The 21379-nt window shown below is 23.0% G+C and overlaps 4 protein-coding genes across 5 annotated transcripts; 1 reads left to right on the top strand and 3 right to left on the bottom strand.

The window, feature by feature from the left end:
* Nucleotides 1–242: 242 nt before the first annotated feature.
* Nucleotides 243–5208, bottom strand: Stt3B (catalytic subunit 3B of the oligosaccharyltransferase complex). The gene is made up of 7 exons (XM_011502671.1): nucleotides 4522–5208; nucleotides 3418–4116; nucleotides 2362–2672; nucleotides 1555–2092; nucleotides 925–1386; nucleotides 584–674; nucleotides 243–457 (listed from the first exon to the last, which is right to left on the bottom strand). The coding sequence occupies exons 1-7, from the start codon at nucleotides 4764–4766 to the stop codon at nucleotides 374–376; spliced, it is 2430 nt and encodes an 809-aa protein (XP_011500973.1). The 5' UTR covers nucleotides 4767–5208; the 3' UTR covers nucleotides 243–373.
* A 1964-nt stretch (nucleotides 5209–7172) lies between these two features.
* Idi (Isopentenyl-diphosphate delta isomerase) lies at nucleotides 7173–8820 on the bottom strand. The gene is made up of 2 exons (XM_011502862.1): nucleotides 8482–8820; nucleotides 7173–7640 (listed from the first exon to the last, which is right to left on the bottom strand). The coding sequence occupies exons 1-2, from the start codon at nucleotides 8752–8754 to the stop codon at nucleotides 7173–7175; spliced, it is 741 nt and encodes a 246-aa protein (XP_011501164.1). The 5' UTR covers nucleotides 8755–8820.
* A 1922-nt stretch (nucleotides 8821–10742) lies between these two features.
* cbc (protein CLP1 homolog) lies at nucleotides 10743–12934 on the top strand. Its single transcript, XM_011502670.1, has 3 exons — nucleotides 10743–10989; nucleotides 11060–12117; nucleotides 12749–12934. Exons 1-3 carry the CDS (start codon nucleotides 10891–10893, stop codon nucleotides 12858–12860), a joined length of 1269 nt encoding a protein of 422 aa, XP_011500972.1. The 5' UTR covers nucleotides 10743–10890; the 3' UTR covers nucleotides 12861–12934.
* An 894-nt stretch (nucleotides 12935–13828) lies between these two features.
* Rab8 (RAS oncogene family member Rab8) lies at nucleotides 13829–20892 on the bottom strand. 2 transcript variants are annotated; one of them, XM_011502668.1, is made up of 5 exons: nucleotides 20672–20892; nucleotides 16638–16698; nucleotides 15613–15958; nucleotides 15247–15249; nucleotides 13829–14505 (listed from the first exon to the last, which is right to left on the bottom strand). In XM_011502668.1, the coding sequence occupies exons 1-5, from the start codon at nucleotides 20793–20795 to the stop codon at nucleotides 14407–14409; spliced, it is 633 nt and encodes a 210-aa protein (XP_011500970.1). In that variant the 5' UTR covers nucleotides 20796–20892; the 3' UTR covers nucleotides 13829–14406. The 2 variants fall into 2 exon arrangements, with proteins under 2 accessions (XP_011500970.1, XP_011500971.1); XM_011502669.1 differs by lacking the exon at nucleotides 15247–15249.
* Between the last annotated feature and the right edge of the window lie 487 nt (nucleotides 20893–21379).

Genomic DNA, 21379 nt, shown 5'->3' with positions numbered 1-21379 from the left:
ACAGCATTAACCAATTAATTAAAGTGATTTTAAAAATCGAAAATATATTTTATTTAACAAATTATTTTCATCTATTTATCTGAATGATTTTGTAAAAAATTTTTTCATTTAAAAAAATTTATTATTTATAAATACAAATTTTGTTTTAATATATATTTTACAAAATCATCTGTGATAAATAAAAATATGATAAACAATTTTTAATCTCTTAATTTTTTGCTTTTAGAAATAATTAGATAAAATTGTATTTAGGAAAACATTTTACTTCATAATTGCACAATTGATAATAAAAATCATGATCTGAAGATCCAAGGGACGGTGATTTTTTAAATTTGAAAAAAAATATGTATTTTTGAGTGGAATGTTGTTTATGTTACGTTGATATCCTTTTTTGCAGTTTCTGACCCTTGATGACTGTTGGACGTTTCTTGATATAACCTTTTTTTTTTCTAGCAGTCTGAAAAATTAATATTTCTCTCAAATAAGAAAGTTATTTATTATATTAATTTATTCATATGTTTATCAAAATCAAATGATATGATAACTGATATTTCTTAAAATTAATGTAAAAGTAATTACTAACCTTTCTACTGATGTATGAACTAGTTTGACGTATAATTTGACGTTTCGATATTGGTATTCTTGGTCGATTAAACTCACTTGGCTTCTTTACTCTAAATCAAATTTCAATGTAATATCTCAAATTAAAAATGAAATAAAAAACTTTTAAAAATACTGCTAATTAAATTATTTGTTATTAAATGAAGGAAAGTTTTTATTAATTTCCACAAATAAATTTTAATAATTTTTTTTAATATTCTCAAATAATACATTTTTTAAGAAAGAAATGAGATCATTTTAAAAAAAACTATCAATCAATAATATTAATTTGATCAAAATTTGGATTAAATATTATTTTATTACCTGTAGATTCTAACAAGCCAATGTTCCGAGGTATAAGCTTCTTCTAAGTATGTGATCTGAAAATGTTTATTACCAATCTCAGCGCTGCGAGTTCTATCGTAACCGTATGGTGAGCGATAATCAATTTTAACTTCTCCAAATCGATAATAACTAAGTTTGTACATGAGAGAGTTTAGGAGTGTTGGTGATCCCTCAGAGTCAATGCGAAATTCTCCTCTTTCAGTAAAATAATCGCCTTCACGAATATCTTGAGGATGTTCACCTTCAGCAATTCTCACCATCCACAAGAACTTGTTTATGTCATCACCAGAATAGCCAATCATTCCACCAAAAATGACTAACACATAATCAACATCAAGGGATGTCATAATTTCATAGGCTGCACTTTCATTGGAACTCATTGCTTTACCGACAAGAGCGATATGAGAATTATTCCAGGTGTTATTGTCTACAAGGGTTGTTCTAAAAACAATTGTTGTATAAAAATTATTAAAAAGTTTAATCACTAAGTTATTAACATTTTCAATATTTATAAAAAAATCTATTAATTATTTACAGTATTATATAAGAATAAGGAGTTTTAAAAATGCAAAAGATTATGATAAATAGATGTTTAGAAATATACATAACCTATTGGCCATTCCAGCTATTTGATATCCATAGTCCCACCAACTCATGATCCTGGCATCAGTAGGAGTATTTTGAGCAAGCCAATAATAAGCTTCACGAAAATCATCAAGTATCGCTCTTCCACCATCATTACTATAAGAAGCCAATACTATTGATGGGCTTGAATAAGCATTACTTGTTACCCAAGTGCAGTGTACAGTGAACATCATCAACAGCACCAATATAAAGAATACAACTCCATTGCGTACATTTGATCCAAGACCGTCCCCATTACCTTTTGGTTTCTCATGCTTCATTCTTCTAAGCTTACCAGCTTTATCATATAGCGCACGTCCTGGACTTTTTTCTTGCTCTTCCTCACTTTCTTCTTCACTAGCATTCAATCCACTATTTTCATCACGATCCTCTTCTTTTAAGAAGAGTTCTAAGAGGCCACTGAATGCTATTCCAGAAAGCATACAGACAACTGGGGTTAAGGTTAACATCAAACGAACCATTACACCAGCAAAATATACTGCACTGATAGCATATAATACCACTGAAATATGGAAACTTGTCTATTATATTAAAATCTTATAAAGTAAGAAACTGCATTTTATTATTATTATATATTTATTTATTATAAAAATTATATTATAAATAATAAAATAAAAAGAAAATTGATAAAAAAACTAGCTATAATTATACTTTGAATAATTTTTTTAATTTTATTTAAGAAATTTGATATTTTAAAAATTATAAATTATAATAATAAAATTTGTCTTAAAAACATTAAATATAAAATTATGTTATAACAAAAAAACTTACCAAAAACTCGTTCATCATTGATATGTTTAATGCAATACCAAAGTCCAACCGGAAAGGTTGTGACAAGAATATGTAGATCAAAGAAAAAGCTAAACCAAGTTGTTGGTTGATGCTCTGATACAGAAGCAATTATAGGAATATGTACTTTTGCATAGCCAGTATCCCAAAGGGAATAAAATCTTCCACTCCATGGTGCTACAAAACCAGCATATGTTAAGCCAATTAAAACAGTCAGTAATATAATTGCTATACCAGTAACAATTCCACCAAAGTATTTAATTTCTGATTTTGTTAAGAAAGTTCTAAGATACCTAAAATAATAAAAATCAATGTCGTTTAAGAAAGCTTACACAAGTTTAATAAGACTTTTGTAATAAAAGATAGAAATTTTACTAAATGTAAATGATAATAATTTACTTTAATTTACTAAGATTTCTTATCATATAAAGATAAATATTTTAATTTCATTTAATGAAATTGAGTTTTACAAAGGAAAACAAAATTTTGATAAATTAATTTAAAATTTATTAAGTAAAATAAAATGTTTATGCTGTTTTTTTTAAATACATAATTTGAAATAAATTAACAAATTTTTTATAGCAGTTTATGACATAAATTTAAAGCCTATGTGGTTGTATCAAATAATTCCATAATATTTATATTAAATAAATGTAAAATAAAGATTTATAGTATTAAAATAGTCTTTCTGAAGAAATAATATTATTGTTTTCATTTTTTAAATTATAAGTTTATCTTTGATATGAAAAATTAAATTTATCAATTTTTTTCATATATACATTTATATTTATTATTATACATATATAAATTTATGAAGAAGTCTTATTTTATTATTGATACATCTAAGTTGTATATTTTTAACTTTTTATTTTTAATAGATTATGTTTCCTTTTATACAATTAAATTTACTGTAGAAATACATGAGGAATTAAAAAAGTACTTTTATATTTTATATAATTTTTTTAAAAAGGTAATTTGCTACTTTATTTTGCTTATTTTAAAATAGTTTCATAGATAACGAAGTAAAGTATTACTTACTTTAATGTTCCAATGAGAATAAGCAAACAAAATACACCACCAGCAGCCATATGTTCAGATGTTCGAATAGGTTGAAAGCCAACAAATGGGATTTGCATACTGAATAAAAGTCCCAAGATGTAAAAAGTTGTATAACTTGTGAAAAGACGTTGACTAAAACGATTCATAATAAGTAATACAAAAACATGCAGAGGTATTAAGTTAATTATAAAAACATATCCTCCCCAAGCAGAAACCATGTAAAAATAAGATAGAGCAGTCATAGATGCCCAAAAAATTGAACCCGATTTGACAGATTTCACCCATAAATAATAGGTAAATTGTAATGCAAATATAGCAATGCCCTCATTGTCGTAACTACCAGCCACTGATCTTGAAATATAACCTGGAACAATGGCAATAAAACAAGCAGCAAATAATCCAGCACCTGCACTCCATAGCTCTTTAGTCAAATAATATGTTGATATTGCTGTAAGTCCACTAAATATTGGTGCCAAAAAAACACAAATATCTCTGATATGAATTGGTATATTTAAAGATGAAAAAATGTAATGTATTGATCCTGAGGTAATCATTAGGCCTGGATAAACTGTTCCACCAACAATACGGCCCAATGGATACCATGCTCTTTCATCAAACCAATTTAAAAAATTGTAAAAACCATGTTGAACCATGTATGCTGTTGCTCGATAATTAAACCTATACAAAAATTTGTGAAAATACAAATATAAATGTAAATTATATAAAATATTTATAAAAATAGATATACTTCTACAATTCTTTTGAAATTATTAATATAAATATTTGTTATATTATTTTACTTATGAAAAGTGCAATTGCAATGTATAAACATTTTAAAAAATATACATATCTAACAGACAAATGTAAAATGTATAGGTAAAATATTTATTAAATAAATGATGTTAATTCTAAATTTGTATAAAAATGTTTTTTTAATAATTATGAATAAAATCTTTACAACACGCGAAAAAGAATTCTGAAGTTAACAATTTTTACAATAAATGAAAGTTGTAACTTGTAAATAATGTATTCTATATTGAAGTTCAAATAAACAAGAGATAAGACGCTCAGTTTCAATCATACCAGGGGTCGAATTCGTGAATGATGCTTTCAAAGCGTATGACGGCGAAGAGTCGCGAGGCAAAGCCGGAAATCCATGCAAGCAGGAGGACAGTGAAGGTGATGAGAGAATTGAGACCAGCAATGTTCGTCAATGTAGATGATTTGACCTGTTTAACGATAGGTTTCTTATCGAAAAAAGAAATCTTTTTATTGCCAGAAGACGGAGGATTTGCAGCTATTGCAGCCGTTGCCTTGTTAAGTTGCATGTTCTTTTCCAATTGATATTCTACTTTAAATTTTCGTTGATTATCTCGTTGGAGATTCTTGAGCTTTCTCACTTTCAACTATTCTCAAAATGATCTGATCTCCATGGAGTGCTGCAATTGGCTTTACGCAGTCTTATATCCAAAATTTTTATTCAGTCAAACTAATCGACACGTAGCAAACTAAACAGATGCACAGGCTCCCCTTTTTTCATAAACAGCAACTGATAAATATTACTATATAATCGTATTAATGTAGAATCGATAATATTAATATCATATGCAATAACTAACCGAATAAGTAGACACGTCTAAAGCCGGTTATAATAATCATGATCGCCAACTCATAAAAGTGCCAACCTCATTTTCTGCTAGACTTTTTCTTGTATAATTCCAGGTTATTAATTGCACCTGCGTATAGATGTTTTATAAATATATGTATTGTCTGTCAGTTTTGATTCTAAGCTCCAAAATACAAAATTATATTACTTAAATAGTAAAAGCAAAACAAAAGTTAATAAGAAAAGAAATAATTCTCATTTTAAGTTTTAAGGCAACCCTGAAATAACTTTCGAGAGCTTTGTTGCCAAATTTATTATTTTTTAATTTTAGTTTTAGTTATCTAATGTAATGTTATACATTTTTTTATAAAGAATAAAACTCAATAGGAAAATTAGCGTCTTATTAATTCATGATAAATATAATGAAACATGTATTTTTTGAATTTCAAATGTATGAAAATATAACGTCTTTTTTCCGTATTATTTTTTAATTATTTTAATTTTATCAACAATCTATTTTATATTTAATTACTATATTTTTGCAACTTCCACCAATAAATTAAACAATATTTTGTATTTTTACATATATTTTATACATATAATATATATATTACGTATAATTTAAAAAACATTTCAGACTGTATTAACAAATTGAGCACTTACAAAAAATGGTATGACTCGTATATGAATTAATTATCTTTTTAATATATAAATAATATTTTTAATTGTAAATGAAACTGTTTAAAACTTGTGCCGAATAGTTTAATTTTAAATTTAAATAATAATTATAATGAAATTATAAACATAAATAGAGCCAAAAATCATTTCAAAATTTAATTTTATTAGAAGTTATATTTTTATAAAACAATAATTGGATTTATATTGTATTTATGAAAATAATTATGAGTTTTCTACAATAATTTGACATTCTTTTAATCTGTTTTTTTTAATTAAGTTTTTTATAATCTGTAATGTTTATTTAAAAATAATTCTTAAAATTAGGTAATGCATACATGTAAAAGTAATATTATAATAATATTTATATTATGGAAAAACATGTGTACACTTTATATTTATAATAAAAAATATAATCTTAGTTGTTTGCAACTATGATTAATTTAATGTTAAAATTAAATAATTGCACTTTCAAATTCTTTTTAAAGTTTAAAACAAATAAACCAATTAAATTGAAGAAAAATGTGGGTACATATTGCAATATATTAAGTAAAATTAATATTGATTAATTGATTTATTTGTAACCTATTCACTGATGCACAGAAAGTAGATAACAATTTTAATTTTACATAGATTAGTATTAAATTGACTATCATACTAGTTCATATTTATTTTGTTATAAATTGTTTACTATCAGTTGTTCATGATTATACTAATTCTTTTATTGCTTCTAGCTACTGTATTAATCTAAATGATCATTCGTCATATTCCTACCTGTTTAATTCTGTTTAGTTTAATGTTTTATTACAAATAGACATTGCATCACAGTTGATTCACATGTGACACAATTTAAAACAGAATAATTAAAAAAATTGAAATACGATTTTTGAAGAGATAATATACTTAAACATTTTATTATATTAAAACAAATAATACATATTTTATATTAATACATTCTTTTATTGCATAATTTTATTAGTTTAACAATTTAAAAAATAATTTTATTAACACATTCAATAATACTATAAAAATTACACAAATTTAAAATAATATAAAATCATAAATTCAAAAATAAACTCAAATCCAATAATAACAATAAATAATTTTTATAAATGAATCTATATAAGATTATAAAATATTCTTATTAGAAGAACTAATAGCAATGAATTTTTATTTTATCATTTTTTTCTTTCCATATTTTCAATTGTAAACAAGTTTAATACTAATTTAAATTAATTTTTCTATTAACATTATAATGTAAAAAATTAAATATTATCCTTTATAATTTTTTACTATTAATAATATATGATAATCTAGAACTATTTAAAATATCTTTAATGCTCATAAAATCTATGAAAAATTTAAATTGAATTTTTTAGAGGAGTTTGTAATGAAAACTTGTACTGTAATGAAAATTAAAAGGCAAAAAAATATTGTTAATTAAATTTTTAATTCATAATTTTGAAAAGCGATGAATAGTTGAATGATTTTGAAATTTATGTAATACATTTAAATTATTCCACCACAATGGCAACTGATGTTCAAGTATTAATTTAAACCATGGAGTCAAAGGGAACTTAATATTTTTTACAAAATTATTCATATGCTCTTTTGATATCCACTGAATTTCACTAACTTCATTTGGGTTTGGATTAAGAGTAACCCTGTTCAATTGTAAAAAGAGTACATAATCTATTTCGTGTTCACCCCAAATTTCATCATCTGTTGCATGATAATGAATTCTAGTAAGGTAACAAAAGTCTTGAAGTTGAACTTCTATCAATGGAATTCCTAATTCATAACAAAGTCTTCTTTGTGCAGCTCTTCGAATTCCAAGGGCATTCATTTCTTCACTTTCACCATCAATTTCAGCCAATGGATGACTGCAGCAGGTATTTGTATAATAACTAGGAAAAGTAATCTAGAAATTTATTGAAAAATATTTTGATAGTTACAAATTAAAATTTATTACCAATTTAATTATAGTTCAAATATTTTATAAAATTAAAGTAGATATGAATAGAAACTTATGTATTTAGTAAATTATATTTACTTTTATTTTTGTTTATAGATAAGACAAATATAAATTTTTTTTTTTAATTGTAAATATATCATACATAGTAAAACATTAAAATAAATCATTAATTACTAATTTATCTTTAACTATATATAATACATTTTCATTGTAACTTTTTCACAGTATATATCTTTAAAATAATCAAAATAAAACAAAGGCATAAAAATTTAATTAAAATTTTAATCTTTCTACAATTAAATCATGATTTACAATATACATATATTTTTTACGATTATTTTAACATATGCTAGTTTATAATTTTATAGTAAGATTATTGGTTCTTATTATAAATTTTGATATTTATTGTCAAAATACTTAGTTTTTACCTATAAGATATATAAGAATAACTAATTTAATCAAATAATCAGGCTTCAATCTATTTTCTTTGTATGGATTAGAAAACAATTTTTATCAAATAAATTAAAGTATATTATAATTTTACTAAATTTAATACATATGATTATCATTTGAAATAAAACAATTATAATTAAATTATTAAAACTACTTTGTATAGTTATATATATATTTCATCTATATATTTAATCACAAAATGAATTTTTATAATTATATATATATTTGTTATTTACAATTGATTTTTTCTGTTTTTTATATTATTGTTCTACAAATGATAAATAATACTTGGAAAATAAATAAATAATAATAAATATTAATAAATTAAACTTACTTTTGTAGCAGATCTTTTTTGTATAAGTAGATCACCATTGCTATTAAAAAGAAACACACTAAAAGCCCGGTGTAAAGGAATGTAGCCATCTTTTGCAATTTGGTGACAATGCTTTTTTGTAGCTTTACCTATAGGTCTATCAAATTTATCCACAAGAATACATTTTTCATCCAAAGCAGTTTCTTGGAGTGAATCTATGTGCATGTTTGTATACAATTTAACACTGAGAATCTTTTCTTTAACAGGACAGAACCTTTTGAAAATAGTGAACATTTTTGTGAGAATAAAAATATTGAAGTCTTTATACAATCTGTTAAAGAATAAACATTGATTAAAATATAACTTATTACATTAAAAATAGAAAACTTATAATATATTCAAGTTATATATAGATAAAAGATGATGACCTGATGAACTTAAATATTTAAACATTATTAATTAGCATTTAAAAGATACTTTTTTTTTAAAGAATAATTTTAATAATAAATACCTGTGCAAAAGTGTATTTTTGTCGATCGCATACTTTCCTTAACTTTGTCCTCACATATATTAATAGCGAACTAAACAAAATATATCAAAAAGAGTTTAACTTTCAGCAAATGGTGTCATTGATATAATACGTATATTCTAACAATAAATCCGATTTTAAAACTTATTGAGCCAATAAACATTTCTATTGATTTTTTAAAGTCAATATTGAAAATCAAAAATCGAATATTATAAATAACACTAGTATTTACAATTAACACGAAAATAAGTCCAAACAATTTATTTCGCAATATTAAATACAATGGATTTTATTAAAAGACAATATTTTAGACAATAGAAATTCGAAATTTCTTTGTCGATACATTATAATAGAAACAGAGAACGGAATAAAAATTAATTATAATTTAAATGTTTTTTTATAAAATTGATTTATTCGTTTTGCTCAATAAATAATGAATTCAAAATGTTGAAATACTATTGTAATTACGGACTAATATTAACTTATTAACGTAAGTTTTTATATAATTGTCTAGATAATAAGATTGATATTTTATAATGGAATGAAGTGAAATTCAAAGTAGGAATCAAAATTTCACAGTTTTCTGGAAATGAATATCTTGAAATAAATTGTTATTGTTGTTAAGTAAATAATGAAAATATACAATATGAGTTTACAAAGCTTTATATAATTTTATTTTATTTATAAGCTTATGTATATAATTTTTAAATAAATTAATTAAATCATGTATGTGAATATTGTAAATAATGCTTATATTTTTTATACTTTCGACGATTAAAATAAATTTTAATAAATAACATCGAATATTTTTAGGCATTGGATTATTAGTAATTAATATGTTAAAGTATTACAAATTTTAATGTATCAATGTTATTTATATGTATTTATTATATTAATTAAGATCATAACATATTGTTTTAAATTAATTATTTTAGATTATTTTTCCCATTACATTCTAATTAATTGTATCTTTATGATTTTTATTTAAATTAAAAATACATATTTTATACTTAAAAATTATTTAATACAAAAATTTAATGAAATAAGATTTAATACAAAAAATTTATGTATAATTTTATGTAAAATGAATAAAAATATGTAGTAATCATTTAAAGTTTAGATAAAAGTAATACATTTTGTATCTATTGAACTAATTCTTATACATATAATTGGAAGATTATGTTTTTACATGCTATTTACTGCTTTTAAAAATAAAAAGTCCAATATAAAAATGATAAATAGTATCTTACAATTCAAATTTAATATATATATATGCCCAATAATTTATTTTATGATTATTTTTATTTTAAGTAGTTTTGATAGTTTAAATTTTTTATGATTAAATTTTATGAATTAGCATAAGAATTATTTTTTATAGTTTTTGATATATGAATAATTATTTGATTTAAATCTAAGTGTATATTGAAAATATAGGTAAATGATTTAAATATATATTTAAAGAAAATTTAATTAAATAAAAATACGTTAGATATTGGTTGAGAATCTAATTTAATATATAAAATGAAGTACTTATTGATATTTATGTAATAAAAAGTTTAAATTATTTAGAATATTTGGTATAGATTAATTACCATTTCTCAAATAAGAATAAATGTTTTTTTTTCTTGTCTATACAATATAATACAATTATATTTATATGTAACTCAAAAAAAATTTTCACATATTATTTTATAGGAAAGAAACCTTTATATTTCTCGTAAATAGAAATAAATTCGAAAACTAATATATTTAAACAGTATTATTTTTAATCATCATAGGTTAGGTAAAATATGTTGCCAAATGTAGTTAAGCAAATGGTATGTAAAGCCGAAAGTGTAGATTTATCAGATTCAATTTAAAAATTTAAAAATTATAAAATTTGATTTATAAATTGTTTTAAAATGACGGAAGATAAAGTTACTATACAAGAATTTAAATTGGATCCTGATTGTGAATTACGCTTTGAACTTGAAAGTAAAAATGAAAAAATGACATTAGAGGTATTTGTTTATATTTGAACTACAACCTAATTAAAAATTAAAAGTAATCATTTATTATTTTTATTTTTAGTTAAAAAGTGGTTTAGCTGAAGTTTTTGGAACAGAATTAGTTAAAGGAAAAAAATATGAATTTACATGTGGAGCTAAAGTTGCAGTATTTACTTGGCAAGGATGTGCTGTTGAAGTAATTGGTAAAACTGATGTCAGTTATATAGCAAAAGAAACTCCAATGAGTTTATATTTAAATTGTCATGCTGCTATGGAACGAATGAGGGAAGTAGCAGAAAAAGATGATACAAGAGGACCAATTCTTATGGTTGTAGGTCCATGTGATGTAGGTAAATCAACCTTGTGTAGACTTTTATTAAATTATGCAGTTAGAATGGGTAGAAGGCCTATATATGTTGATTTGGATGTTGGACAAGGACATATAGCAATACCAGGAACAGTTGGAGCTTTACTGGTAGAACGACCATCAAATGTTGTAGATGGTTTTAGTCAACAAGCACCCTTGGTTTTTCATTTCGGACATAAAAATCCTAGTTCTAATTCAGTTCTTTATAATCTTCTTGTTACTAGATTAGCTGAAGTTTGTTCTGATAGGTTACAAGCAAATAAAAAAGCAAAAGTTTCAGGAATTGTTATTAATACATGTGGTTGGATTAAAGGTGGAGGATATAAAATGTTAACGCATGCTGCCCAAGCTTTTGAAGTTGATACTATTTTAGTTTTAGATCAAGAAAGACTTTATAATGAATTAGTAAGAGATATGCCAGATTTTGTAAAAGTAGTATTTTTACCAAAAAGTGGAGGTGTTGTAGAAAGAAGTCAAATACAAAGAAATGAAACTAGAGATCAATCTGTTAGAGAATATTTTTATGGCTCAAGAACACCTTTATATCCACATAGTTTTGAAGTGAAATGGAGCGAAGCCAAACTTTTTAAAATAGGAGCACCAATATTGCCATCTTCATGTATGCCTTTAGGAATGAAAGCAGAAGATAATTTAACAAAATTAGTTGCAGTTACACCAGGACCTAGTTTACTACATCATTTACTTTCGGTATCATTTGCTGATTCTCCAGAAGATGATGTTGTACAAACAAATGTAGCTGGATTTGTTTGTGTGTAAGTATTATAATAATTTTTAATATTTAATATTATTTGTAAATAATATCGTTAAATGTAATTTAAACATACAAGTTATTATAAATAAATAAAAGATTTTGTTGAAAACAAAAATAAATTATTTAATTTATTAAAGACTTTCAAGATCAAATTATTTCTTAAAATTTTAATAGTATTACAGTAACTGATTTTATTTATTAAAATTACATTATTTATCATTACTTTTTTTTATTCAAAAGTTATCTTTATTATATTACTTTCGTAACTATTCAAAGAAAATTTTTAAATAATACATTTTGAAACTTATATTTATTGAAATCCTTTAAAGAAAATTATAAATAAAAACTTTCAAAATTAAGCTAACCCTTATGCTTATATATTATAACACGATTTTATATTGAAAATGATTGAAATTGTTAAATTTCTTAATAATTTTAAAAACAACATTTTTTGGGTAAATTAAATTATAATATAATATATATTTATAATTATATTACTCTTAATAAATTCTTGTTCTTATTTATAACAAAATATATTATAAATACATCTTATATAAAGAAAATAAAATATTTATTTTGTATACTTAATATTAATCTTAGTCGTGTAAGTTCATAAGAAATATTTTTTTTAGAACTAATGTTGATGTAGAACGCCAAACTTTCACAATATTGAGTCCACAACCTAGACCATTACCAAATCATATTTTATTGTTAAGTGAAATTCAGTTTATGGATACACATTAAAATGATGTCATTAATGATTCAAAATTTGTATTTGTATAAATAAATAAATATTTAAAATGGTAAATTTATTTGTCACCAAAATTATATTGTTCCTTTAATTAAACCTTGTATATTAATTTTATTATTACACAAATTTATTCTGTTGAAGTTCGTAATATTATTACTTAAATTTATGAAATGAGCTCTAAAAATATCTTTAAAACAATATGGCGTAATGTTGTATTTGAGTGCTTTAAAACGTGATAACTAAATTAATTATAAAAATAATAGGAATAATAGGTAATTTTTGTAATAAATACACAAAACACAAAACTATTTAGGATTAATATAAAATGTATTGTATAAGCATTTGTTTGTATATTTGGATCCCAATTAAAATAAAAATTGATAAAGATACACGAGTCGTAACAACAATAAACAAATTTTATAAAGTTTGTTACATAAATCGTCTATACATATCTAAATCGATTTACACTTATAAACATAAATTCTTTATATAACACAAAAAATGTTTCATCTGGTACATATTGAAGGTTGAAACATTTTAAATCTTCATTCAATTACAAAAATAATTAAAGAAACATATATTTTTATTTATTATTCATTACATGATATATTCAGTCATGTATTACAATATCTTTGATTAAAAAATATTTTTATTAATAAATGTATTAAAATTATTCCATCATTATTTCTGTGTTATTATAAATTTTTAAATAAGTTATTTATGAATAAAACTAAAATAATTGTGATTAATGTTTAGCCATCATTATTGTTTAAAATTTTCTTCTTTTGATTTGAGCACATTAATGTGGCATGGTAGATTTTTTTTAAAGATTATTACTTGCAATTCTTTATTTATTTTCTTTTGTCATTTATTATACCTCATTATTATACAACAAAATCAGGGAAGAAATGGTTCAAAACAATATTTATGAATGCATTAATCAGAAAAGAAACAATGTCAATACAATATAATTAAAGATTTTTATTTTTAAACTGCATTACAAGAATGAGCTTTTTTTATTCACTAATACTGTACCTTGACTTTCATAGTTTTACAACAATTATTATAGAATGAATAAGGCATTGTATAAGTAATGTATAAATAATCATTTCATTTTTTGAATTTTTTTATTGTCTTAAAAGTCTTGTTTGCAAACTATTAAGTGATTTGTCAAATACACAGCTAAGTTTTAATCTAAAGTTCTAATGATTTTTATAGTATATAAAACAAAAAACTTCATTTACTCATTATATCTCATAAAGAAAGAATACTATTTATGAATAGTTCAGCTTATGAAGTCAGTACAGTTTCTCCTTCAAAATTGTCATTAAGAGAATATTGAATATTATTTATATAAGTTATAAAAATATCACCCAATTGACAAGATGCATTTAGTATCAAGGAGCAAAATTACAAAACTCCTTAAAGAGTAGATACCCATTAGTTTACTCTTTGAAAATAAATTCAACAAAGAGAATATAAATAAATGACAGCAGTAGACAAGTGGGTCTCAGCATAAGGTAGAAAGTGTTTGAGGGGTCAGAGTATAGAACAACGTGAAAACAGGCTTGGAGGTTTCCTTTGAGGCTCTATAGCTTTTAGTTGATGACCACCTCCTTTTGGTGGATTTGATGCTTCCTAAAATTTTAAAAGAAATTTAAGACTTTTAACTTACTAATGCATTAACCAATATTTTTGCAGTATAGAAATAAATAAAACGCCTACTTCAAATCAATGTTATTATTATACAAAAAGTGATAAATAATGTTGAATGTGTGAAGACTAATAATAAGTAATTTTAATAATTATATCTTTTTATTTTGAATATATTATAAATTTTCAAAATCGTTGCCATTGATATAGCTTTGTGAATATACATTTAAACTAATGTTTAATTAGTTTAGTGTACCTATACAATAATATTCCCAATCTCAGAAAATAAAATACTTAATTATTTTGTTTAGATATGCTAACATATAAGTATATATTAAAATTTTGGTTATTAATTGTATTGATTTCTCATAAAGAAAAATTAAATTATAAACAAGTATATTATAATTATTAAAAATGTAACACTTCATTGAACAAAAATGAGAACAATAAATTGTTAGATATGAATCCAGTGTTTTAAGCTATTTCTGAATAAAAAGATTGAAAAATGAAATAAAAATTTAATCATTTAGTCAGTAATAAATTAATATAATTCCAATTATAATTCATCAATACAATAGAATAAAAATAAAATGAAAAATTAGTCTTAGTTTCATCAAATGTCATACTTCACAATATCAAAAATTAATTGTGTAAATATAAAAAAAACTTAAATATATTATAAGGTTGCAATAGTGGTAAATAAACACATTGTCAGAATAGAGTTACCTTCTGCCAACATAGACCCGCACCAAACACAGAAAGTACATGAGAAACAAAGAAACATTTGTTATTTTATATAGTTTTGTTAAGAATAAGGCAGCTATTGTTGGAGAATAAAAATTGTTAATATTTAATATGAAATTGAAAAAACAATATTTCTATTTACAAATTGAGGATTCCATAATTCTTATAAATGATTATTATATAAATTTTATTTAGTACCTAATAAAAAAATCAAATTATTAAAATGAATGCACTGAAGGTTAAAAGAGCAATGATAAATCTTTTTTATTAAATTGACTTTGAAAACAAGATTGCTCCAACAATGGTAATTAATAATTTATTATTTTTCGTTAAAAAAGTCAAATTTACCAATCTTTTTTCCATTTTAGCTTTAATATCTCGTGCGAGCGTAAAAAAGGCTTCTTCAACATTAATGCTGGACTTTGCAGATGTTTCCATAAATTTGATGCCGTATTCGATGGCTAGCGCTTCTCCGCGTTCTTTTGACACTTGCCTTTTATTTGTTAGTTCGCATTTATTGCCTAAAAGCATTTTTTCTACATCTGCCGACGCGTTTTCTTCAATATTACGGATCCAATTTTTTATATTATCGAAGCTCTTCTCATTCGTAACATCATATACTAACATAATACCCATGGCACCTCTGTAGTACGCCGTTGTTATTGTACGGAACCGTTCTTGCCCAGCTGTATCCCTAAAATTTGCTCATAAATTCTATTACTAAAAGAAATGTTCTAAAAATAAATAATATTTTCAATATTATTTATACTAATTTTTATTATTTTATTATTTTATTTATATTTATACTCTGTTTGTTTATATGTTTTTTATATTCTTGTTAAGTTAAAATTATATACATAATTTCAATAAAATTAATTTGCTTGCTTTATGCACATGTACGCATAGATACATTATATTGCATTAAAAAGAGAACAAAATATTATAATTAAACATAATATAATGTTTGATATTTAATAACAAACAAAATTAAAAGTAAATTTTTCTTTTTAAATTATAACATTTATATTACCTTAGCTGTAACAAACAAATTGTAAGGTTAACATTAGTTATATTCTGTACCCTATATTTATGATAAAAATGATAAAAATGCGCAAATGTGCAAGTATTTTATCAGTCTTATTGTAATATAAATACTTTACATTCTTCTATATGTACACACATGGTCACACACACACACGCGCGCGCGTTAATAGGTACATGCAATAGAGAATATTTTTAATGTGAGATATTAACTTACAATAGTTTACTTAAATAAATTTTCAATTTAAAAATTTATAATTTTTCATATTGTTATTTTTCTTGACTTATAATTATAATAATAACTATTTGAAGAATATAAAAAATGCATTTACCATATCTGCAGTTTAATCTTCTTTCCATCTAGATCTATGGTACGAATTTTAAAGTCGATTCCTTTAAAATAAAAAAGACAATATTATTAACAAAACATATCTAAAACATATATATATATATATATATATATATATATTCGAAAAGCAATATGGATACAATTATTGTAAGATATAAGCAAATAACAAAGAATGTATATTGATTAATACATTTGCTTTAGTCTTAGCTTACTGTAAAATTAATTACAAGTATGAAAAGCAGGTAAACTTAAAATTTGAATCATATACATTTTATTGTATTTTAATAACCGTCGATACTATATATTACCATTTATTTTACTTTTTTAATTTAATGTATAATTATTCGATTTATTGAAATAAATATTCGAAATATAATCTACGTATGATTAAATACACTATATTCATTATATTCCCTAAAAATATTAAAATTGTAAAAATTTTACTAGTTATAAGAATATGAGCATTAGTTTAATTTATTTGCTACAAATGTAATCATGCGAATTTAACTTTTATTTTTAATAATATAAAAATAACTGATTTTTTCTTAGTTATTTCAGCCATTTTTGAATATTCACATTTTTATACATTTCATTCTATAGAATATAATCGTTGTTAGAATTAATTATATATTCTGTTAAAAGAGAATGCTTTAATGAATAAAGCAAGTTTTATTTAGAGAAATGAGATGTTGGATATCCATACATATATTTATAGATTTATACATTAATACCAATCCCCACACATCATATTTAAAAAATTTAGATGTTATTTTACTACATATATATGATGATTTTTCAACTGAGTTTTATCAAATTAATTTTATTTTAAATTATTCGTGATTTAATTCTAATAAGTTTTATACTAATAAGATTTTATAGTATAAAGAAATGTGTATAATTCATTTATGTTATATTAACTGACTTCATCGATTATTTTATGAGTCCTTTTCCTATTTTAAGTACTTAAAATATTAACAAAGAAAAAGCAATTAGCTATATACTAAATATATTAATGGTAAAATAATAAAGTAAGTAAATTTCAGAGATATTGATCGTAAGCGTATATATTATATCTGTTATGTTAGCAGGAGTACATAGTAAACACTAATCTAGTATAAATTTTATAATCGCTACATAACTTTAATTCTTTTTATAAAAATTATACTTTCCAAAGTACAAGTTAATTAATCTAATATTATGTTCATAGCTATTTTATACCTGATTTTTTTACGTTTACTTTTAGTTCTATAACTGTCTTCGCATATAGTAAATATGTAAATATCTGAATAACAAAATAATTTGAAAAATTGTAAGTCTTTATAATTTTATAATCAATATATTATTATTATTCAATTATTAATATATTATTCAATTATTGATAAATTATAGGTAATATATTATTTAAAACGTTATTAATTTGCAAAATAATTTTGAATATAATTTATTTTATAGTTTTTATATGTAATATTAAGATTGCAGATCAATTTGATATTTAGCACAATTAAATGTAAGTAAACTATGCTTTCTTTCATTGCAATTTCATAATTTATAATATTTACATTGTATATTTGTACACATAGAAGAGTTTTAAAAAATTATTAAAAATGCATGTGAAATATGCTTATTTACAATTATATTTTGTTCAATATACCGAATTGAAATATCTATAGCAATTTTGAATATTTCTTAATTTTGTGTATTACTCGATTGTAATTAATATATTAATTTTAGTTTATAATAAACTACATTATATTTATAAATAGAATTCGTATTATTAATACAATAATTATTAAAATAGAATTTGTATTTATTAATATTCTGGGAATCTCAAACATGGATCATATACAATTGTTAAAATTGTTTATTATTTCCAATTTTTATGATTCATCGCGGATAGGTCTGTATAAAGCGTTTTATTTAAATATTTCTTATGAATTTATTAATATTACTCCATGTTACGTAATAAACAAGAATAATAAAAAATGTACGTCAAAAATATCTAATACAAGATAAAAATAAACAATAAAATAATAAAATCAAATACAAAATATAATTAGTATTAAAATGAATTAAAAATTACTTTTTCTTCAAATTGTTTGCTTTTGTAATAGTTTTAATATTTAACCAAATTTAGAAAATCTGCAAACTATTGCAAAATATAATATATTAAAATATTCCAATAATATTAAATAATGAAAAAGAAAAATATATAGTGTGATAATTAAAAAAAAATTGTATAAATTTATAAATATTCATATCTTATATTGATAATTTAAATAAATTTCAATTATGTAATATGAATGTATAATGAAAAATTAATTTTTTATCTAGTATAAATTTGTTAATACTTATATGCCATATTCTGTTTTAATATATAAGAAAAGTGTATAAAATATAAAACAGTATTTAAAAATAATTATATTTTTATATTTTAATAATAAAAAATCATAGTTGTAAATATAATTATCTATTTTCAAATTGCATGAAAAATGTTATAAGATTAAAAAATAAACTTTGAACATTAACAAAATTTTCAGAAAGATATAAGTATATTCTGATTGAAGTTGTAAATCAAGTTTTAAATACCCTATTCGGAATCGAAATCTTAATGTATATAAAAATGAAATTCATATTTGAATTTTGAAAAAATGCAGTACAAGATTAAGCAATGACAGTTATAATTAAATATTTTATTAGTATTATTCCAGTATAGAATTAATTTAATAATAAGCTAATAATAAACGAAAAAACTTTTAAATATATTTTGCATATAACAATAAAAATAGAAAATAATATATACTCATAATGAATTAATATGGTCAATAATTGAAGGAACAGAAAATTATAATTGCCATATATCTTTAATTAGAAACACATGTGCACACGCGCGCGCGCGCACACACACACACAACTCCTAATTTAACTAATATAATATTACTCATGTTAGTGTTCAAAATGGCAAATAAATACAAAATCCACATGAGAACAAATAAAAAATAAAGCTAAAAATACTAAAATTATAAATGTTCACAATTTCATCAATTTACAATGTATAATAAAAACGTTTTAATTAAAGTGAAAATTTTTTTGTAATAATTAATAGTTATTTTAAAGAGTATTACTAGTAATTACTGAACAAATACAAAATATTAAAATCCACTACATAACAAAAAAAAATTTTTTTTTACTCAGAATTATTAATAAAATTACTTAAAAAATTATTACATTAAAATATTTGAAGTAATTTAATAATACAATTTATAATGTTCAATAAAACTGTCAGTAGAAGACTATTAAGTGGATTATATTATATTAATTTTTACAATCAAACAAATAAATGTATAATTAAAATTATTTTTTTGAATGTATATATTTATACAGACAATTTAATGAAAGTGAAAGTACAAATTTATTAAAAGAGAAAATACATTTTATATAAAAAAATTAAATAAAAAAATATAATGCAAATAAAAAATAAAATGTAATACCGACTGTATAATTATATGGCATTTTACACAATAATATAAAACTGCATTAATTGGTTATTAATTGAAATCGAATCAGTATTCGTTAGAATTTAACCTTAAAGCCTATTATATTGTACCCATAAGAGTGTCGGTTACAATTTACAATCATAGTACGGGATAGATGACACATACATATAACCTAAATTAATATGAAAAATATATGAGAAAGCACACAAAACCGATCTATTGTACAGCACTTTTAAACGTCGTGTAATCAAAGTAATCAACCTCGCCTATAGGTGAAATAAACTTTGTCAAATTCACTTTCGATCATTCTGTAAGCTTAAATATAAATGTAAAATCTCTAAGGATATTAGCGTGCAAACAATCGAATGTTTTGACTCAGCCGTGTGTAAACAGAACAACAATGTGGTAAAATAGACATGGAAATAGGTAAGGGACTCGTAAAAAAGGGAAAAATATTGGAGAAGATTGTAACACGTGAACAACTTCTACGCACATTATAAAAGCAATTTGAATAAATACGCACCGATAGTGGATATGAAGGTTGTATTAAAGGCATCCTCTGAAAAACGAAACAGAACACAGGTCTTGCCGACGCCCGAGTCCCCGATCAGTAGCAGCTTAAATAGATAGTCATACGTCTTGGCCATTTCTCGCTTTACACTCGTTAACACACTTTGAATCGTGCTTTCAAAGCCTATATATCTTTTTCACTGTCTTTGCCTGTATGTTTGTTTGTTTGTTTGTTTGTCTGTTTGTCTGTCTATCTGTTTCTCTCTCTCTCTCTCTCTCTCTCTCTCTTTCCTCTGTATTACACTCGCTTAGCGCATAAGCAGGAGGAACCGCTTTGATTCTTGTCTTTCAAAGATGATCCGTTGATTTTTAGAATGTACTTCCGTTCTATATGTATGTAGAATGGGTAAACGGAATATGTGTGTATTAAACGAGAACCAAAGGTAACGAAGTTGCGTTCATAACATACATACACACTCTCAATTATTCATTCACCTTACTCACTAACTTTCTTTCTCTCCCTCAAAATGAAGAACCGATAGAAGCGATTACTGGGAGGCGTGTACCCGTGCTACTTCCTTTGTAAACTTTTCTTGGAGGAACATGCGAGTACTATACAATGATTGTGAAAAACGAGTGGGGGAGGGGGGACCAGCTGTTGCGGTGAGTATCGTATTTTTTTCTCTTCTCTTACTTATCTTGTCACTCTGTATCTTTCACT

The sequence above is a fragment of the Ceratosolen solmsi genome, unplaced genomic scaffold, assembly GCF_000503995.2.
Source record: "Ceratosolen solmsi marchali unplaced genomic scaffold, CerSol_1.0 scaffold15, whole genome shotgun sequence".
NCBI classification, from domain to species: Eukaryota; Metazoa; Arthropoda; class Insecta; order Hymenoptera; family Agaonidae; genus Ceratosolen; species Ceratosolen solmsi.
The sequence above is the reverse complement of the archived record's forward strand: the minus strand, read 5'-3'. Positions and strand labels throughout refer to the sequence as shown.

Excerpts from the sequence above, each read along its gene's own strand:
- Idi (XM_011502862.1), bottom strand. The coding sequence starts at position 8,754 with ATGTTCACTATTTTCAAAAGGTTCTGTCCTGTTAAAGAAAAGATTCTC. Across the intron at positions 7,641-8,481 it reads AAAAAAGATCTGCTACAAAA|ATTACTTTTCCTAGTTATTA; the intron begins GTAAGTTTAATT and ends ATAAATTTCTAG.
- Rab8 (XM_011502668.1), bottom strand. The coding sequence starts at position 20,795 with ATGGCCAAGACGTATGACTATCTATTTAAGCTGCTACTGATCGGGGAC. Across the intron at positions 16,699-20,671 it reads AACCTTCATATCCACTATCG|GAATCGACTTTAAAATTCGT; the intron begins GTGCGTATTTAT and ends TTTATTTTAAAG. Across the intron at positions 15,959-16,637 it reads AAGATTAAACTGCAGATATG|GGATACAGCTGGGCAAGAAC; the intron begins GTAAATGCATTT and ends AGCAAATTTTAG.
- Stt3B (XM_011502671.1), bottom strand. The coding sequence starts at position 4,766 with ATGCAACTTAACAAGGCAACGGCTGCAATAGCTGCAAATCCTCCGTCT. Across the intron at positions 675-924 it reads TGGCTTGTTAGAATCTACAG|AGTAAAGAAGCCAAGTGAGT; the intron begins GTAATAAAATAA and ends AATTTGATTTAG. Across the intron at positions 458-583 it reads GTTCATACATCAGTAGAAAG|ACTGCTAGAAAAAAAAAAGG; the intron begins GTTAGTAATTAC and ends TTAATTTTTCAG.
- cbc (XM_011502670.1), top strand. The coding sequence starts at position 10,891 with ATGACGGAAGATAAAGTTACTATACAAGAATTTAAATTGGATCCTGAT. Across the intron at positions 10,990-11,059 it reads ATGAAAAAATGACATTAGAG|TTAAAAAGTGGTTTAGCTGA; the intron begins GTATTTGTTTAT and ends TTTTATTTTTAG. Across the intron at positions 12,118-12,748 it reads GTAGCTGGATTTGTTTGTGT|AACTAATGTTGATGTAGAAC; the intron begins GTAAGTATTATA and ends TATTTTTTTTAG.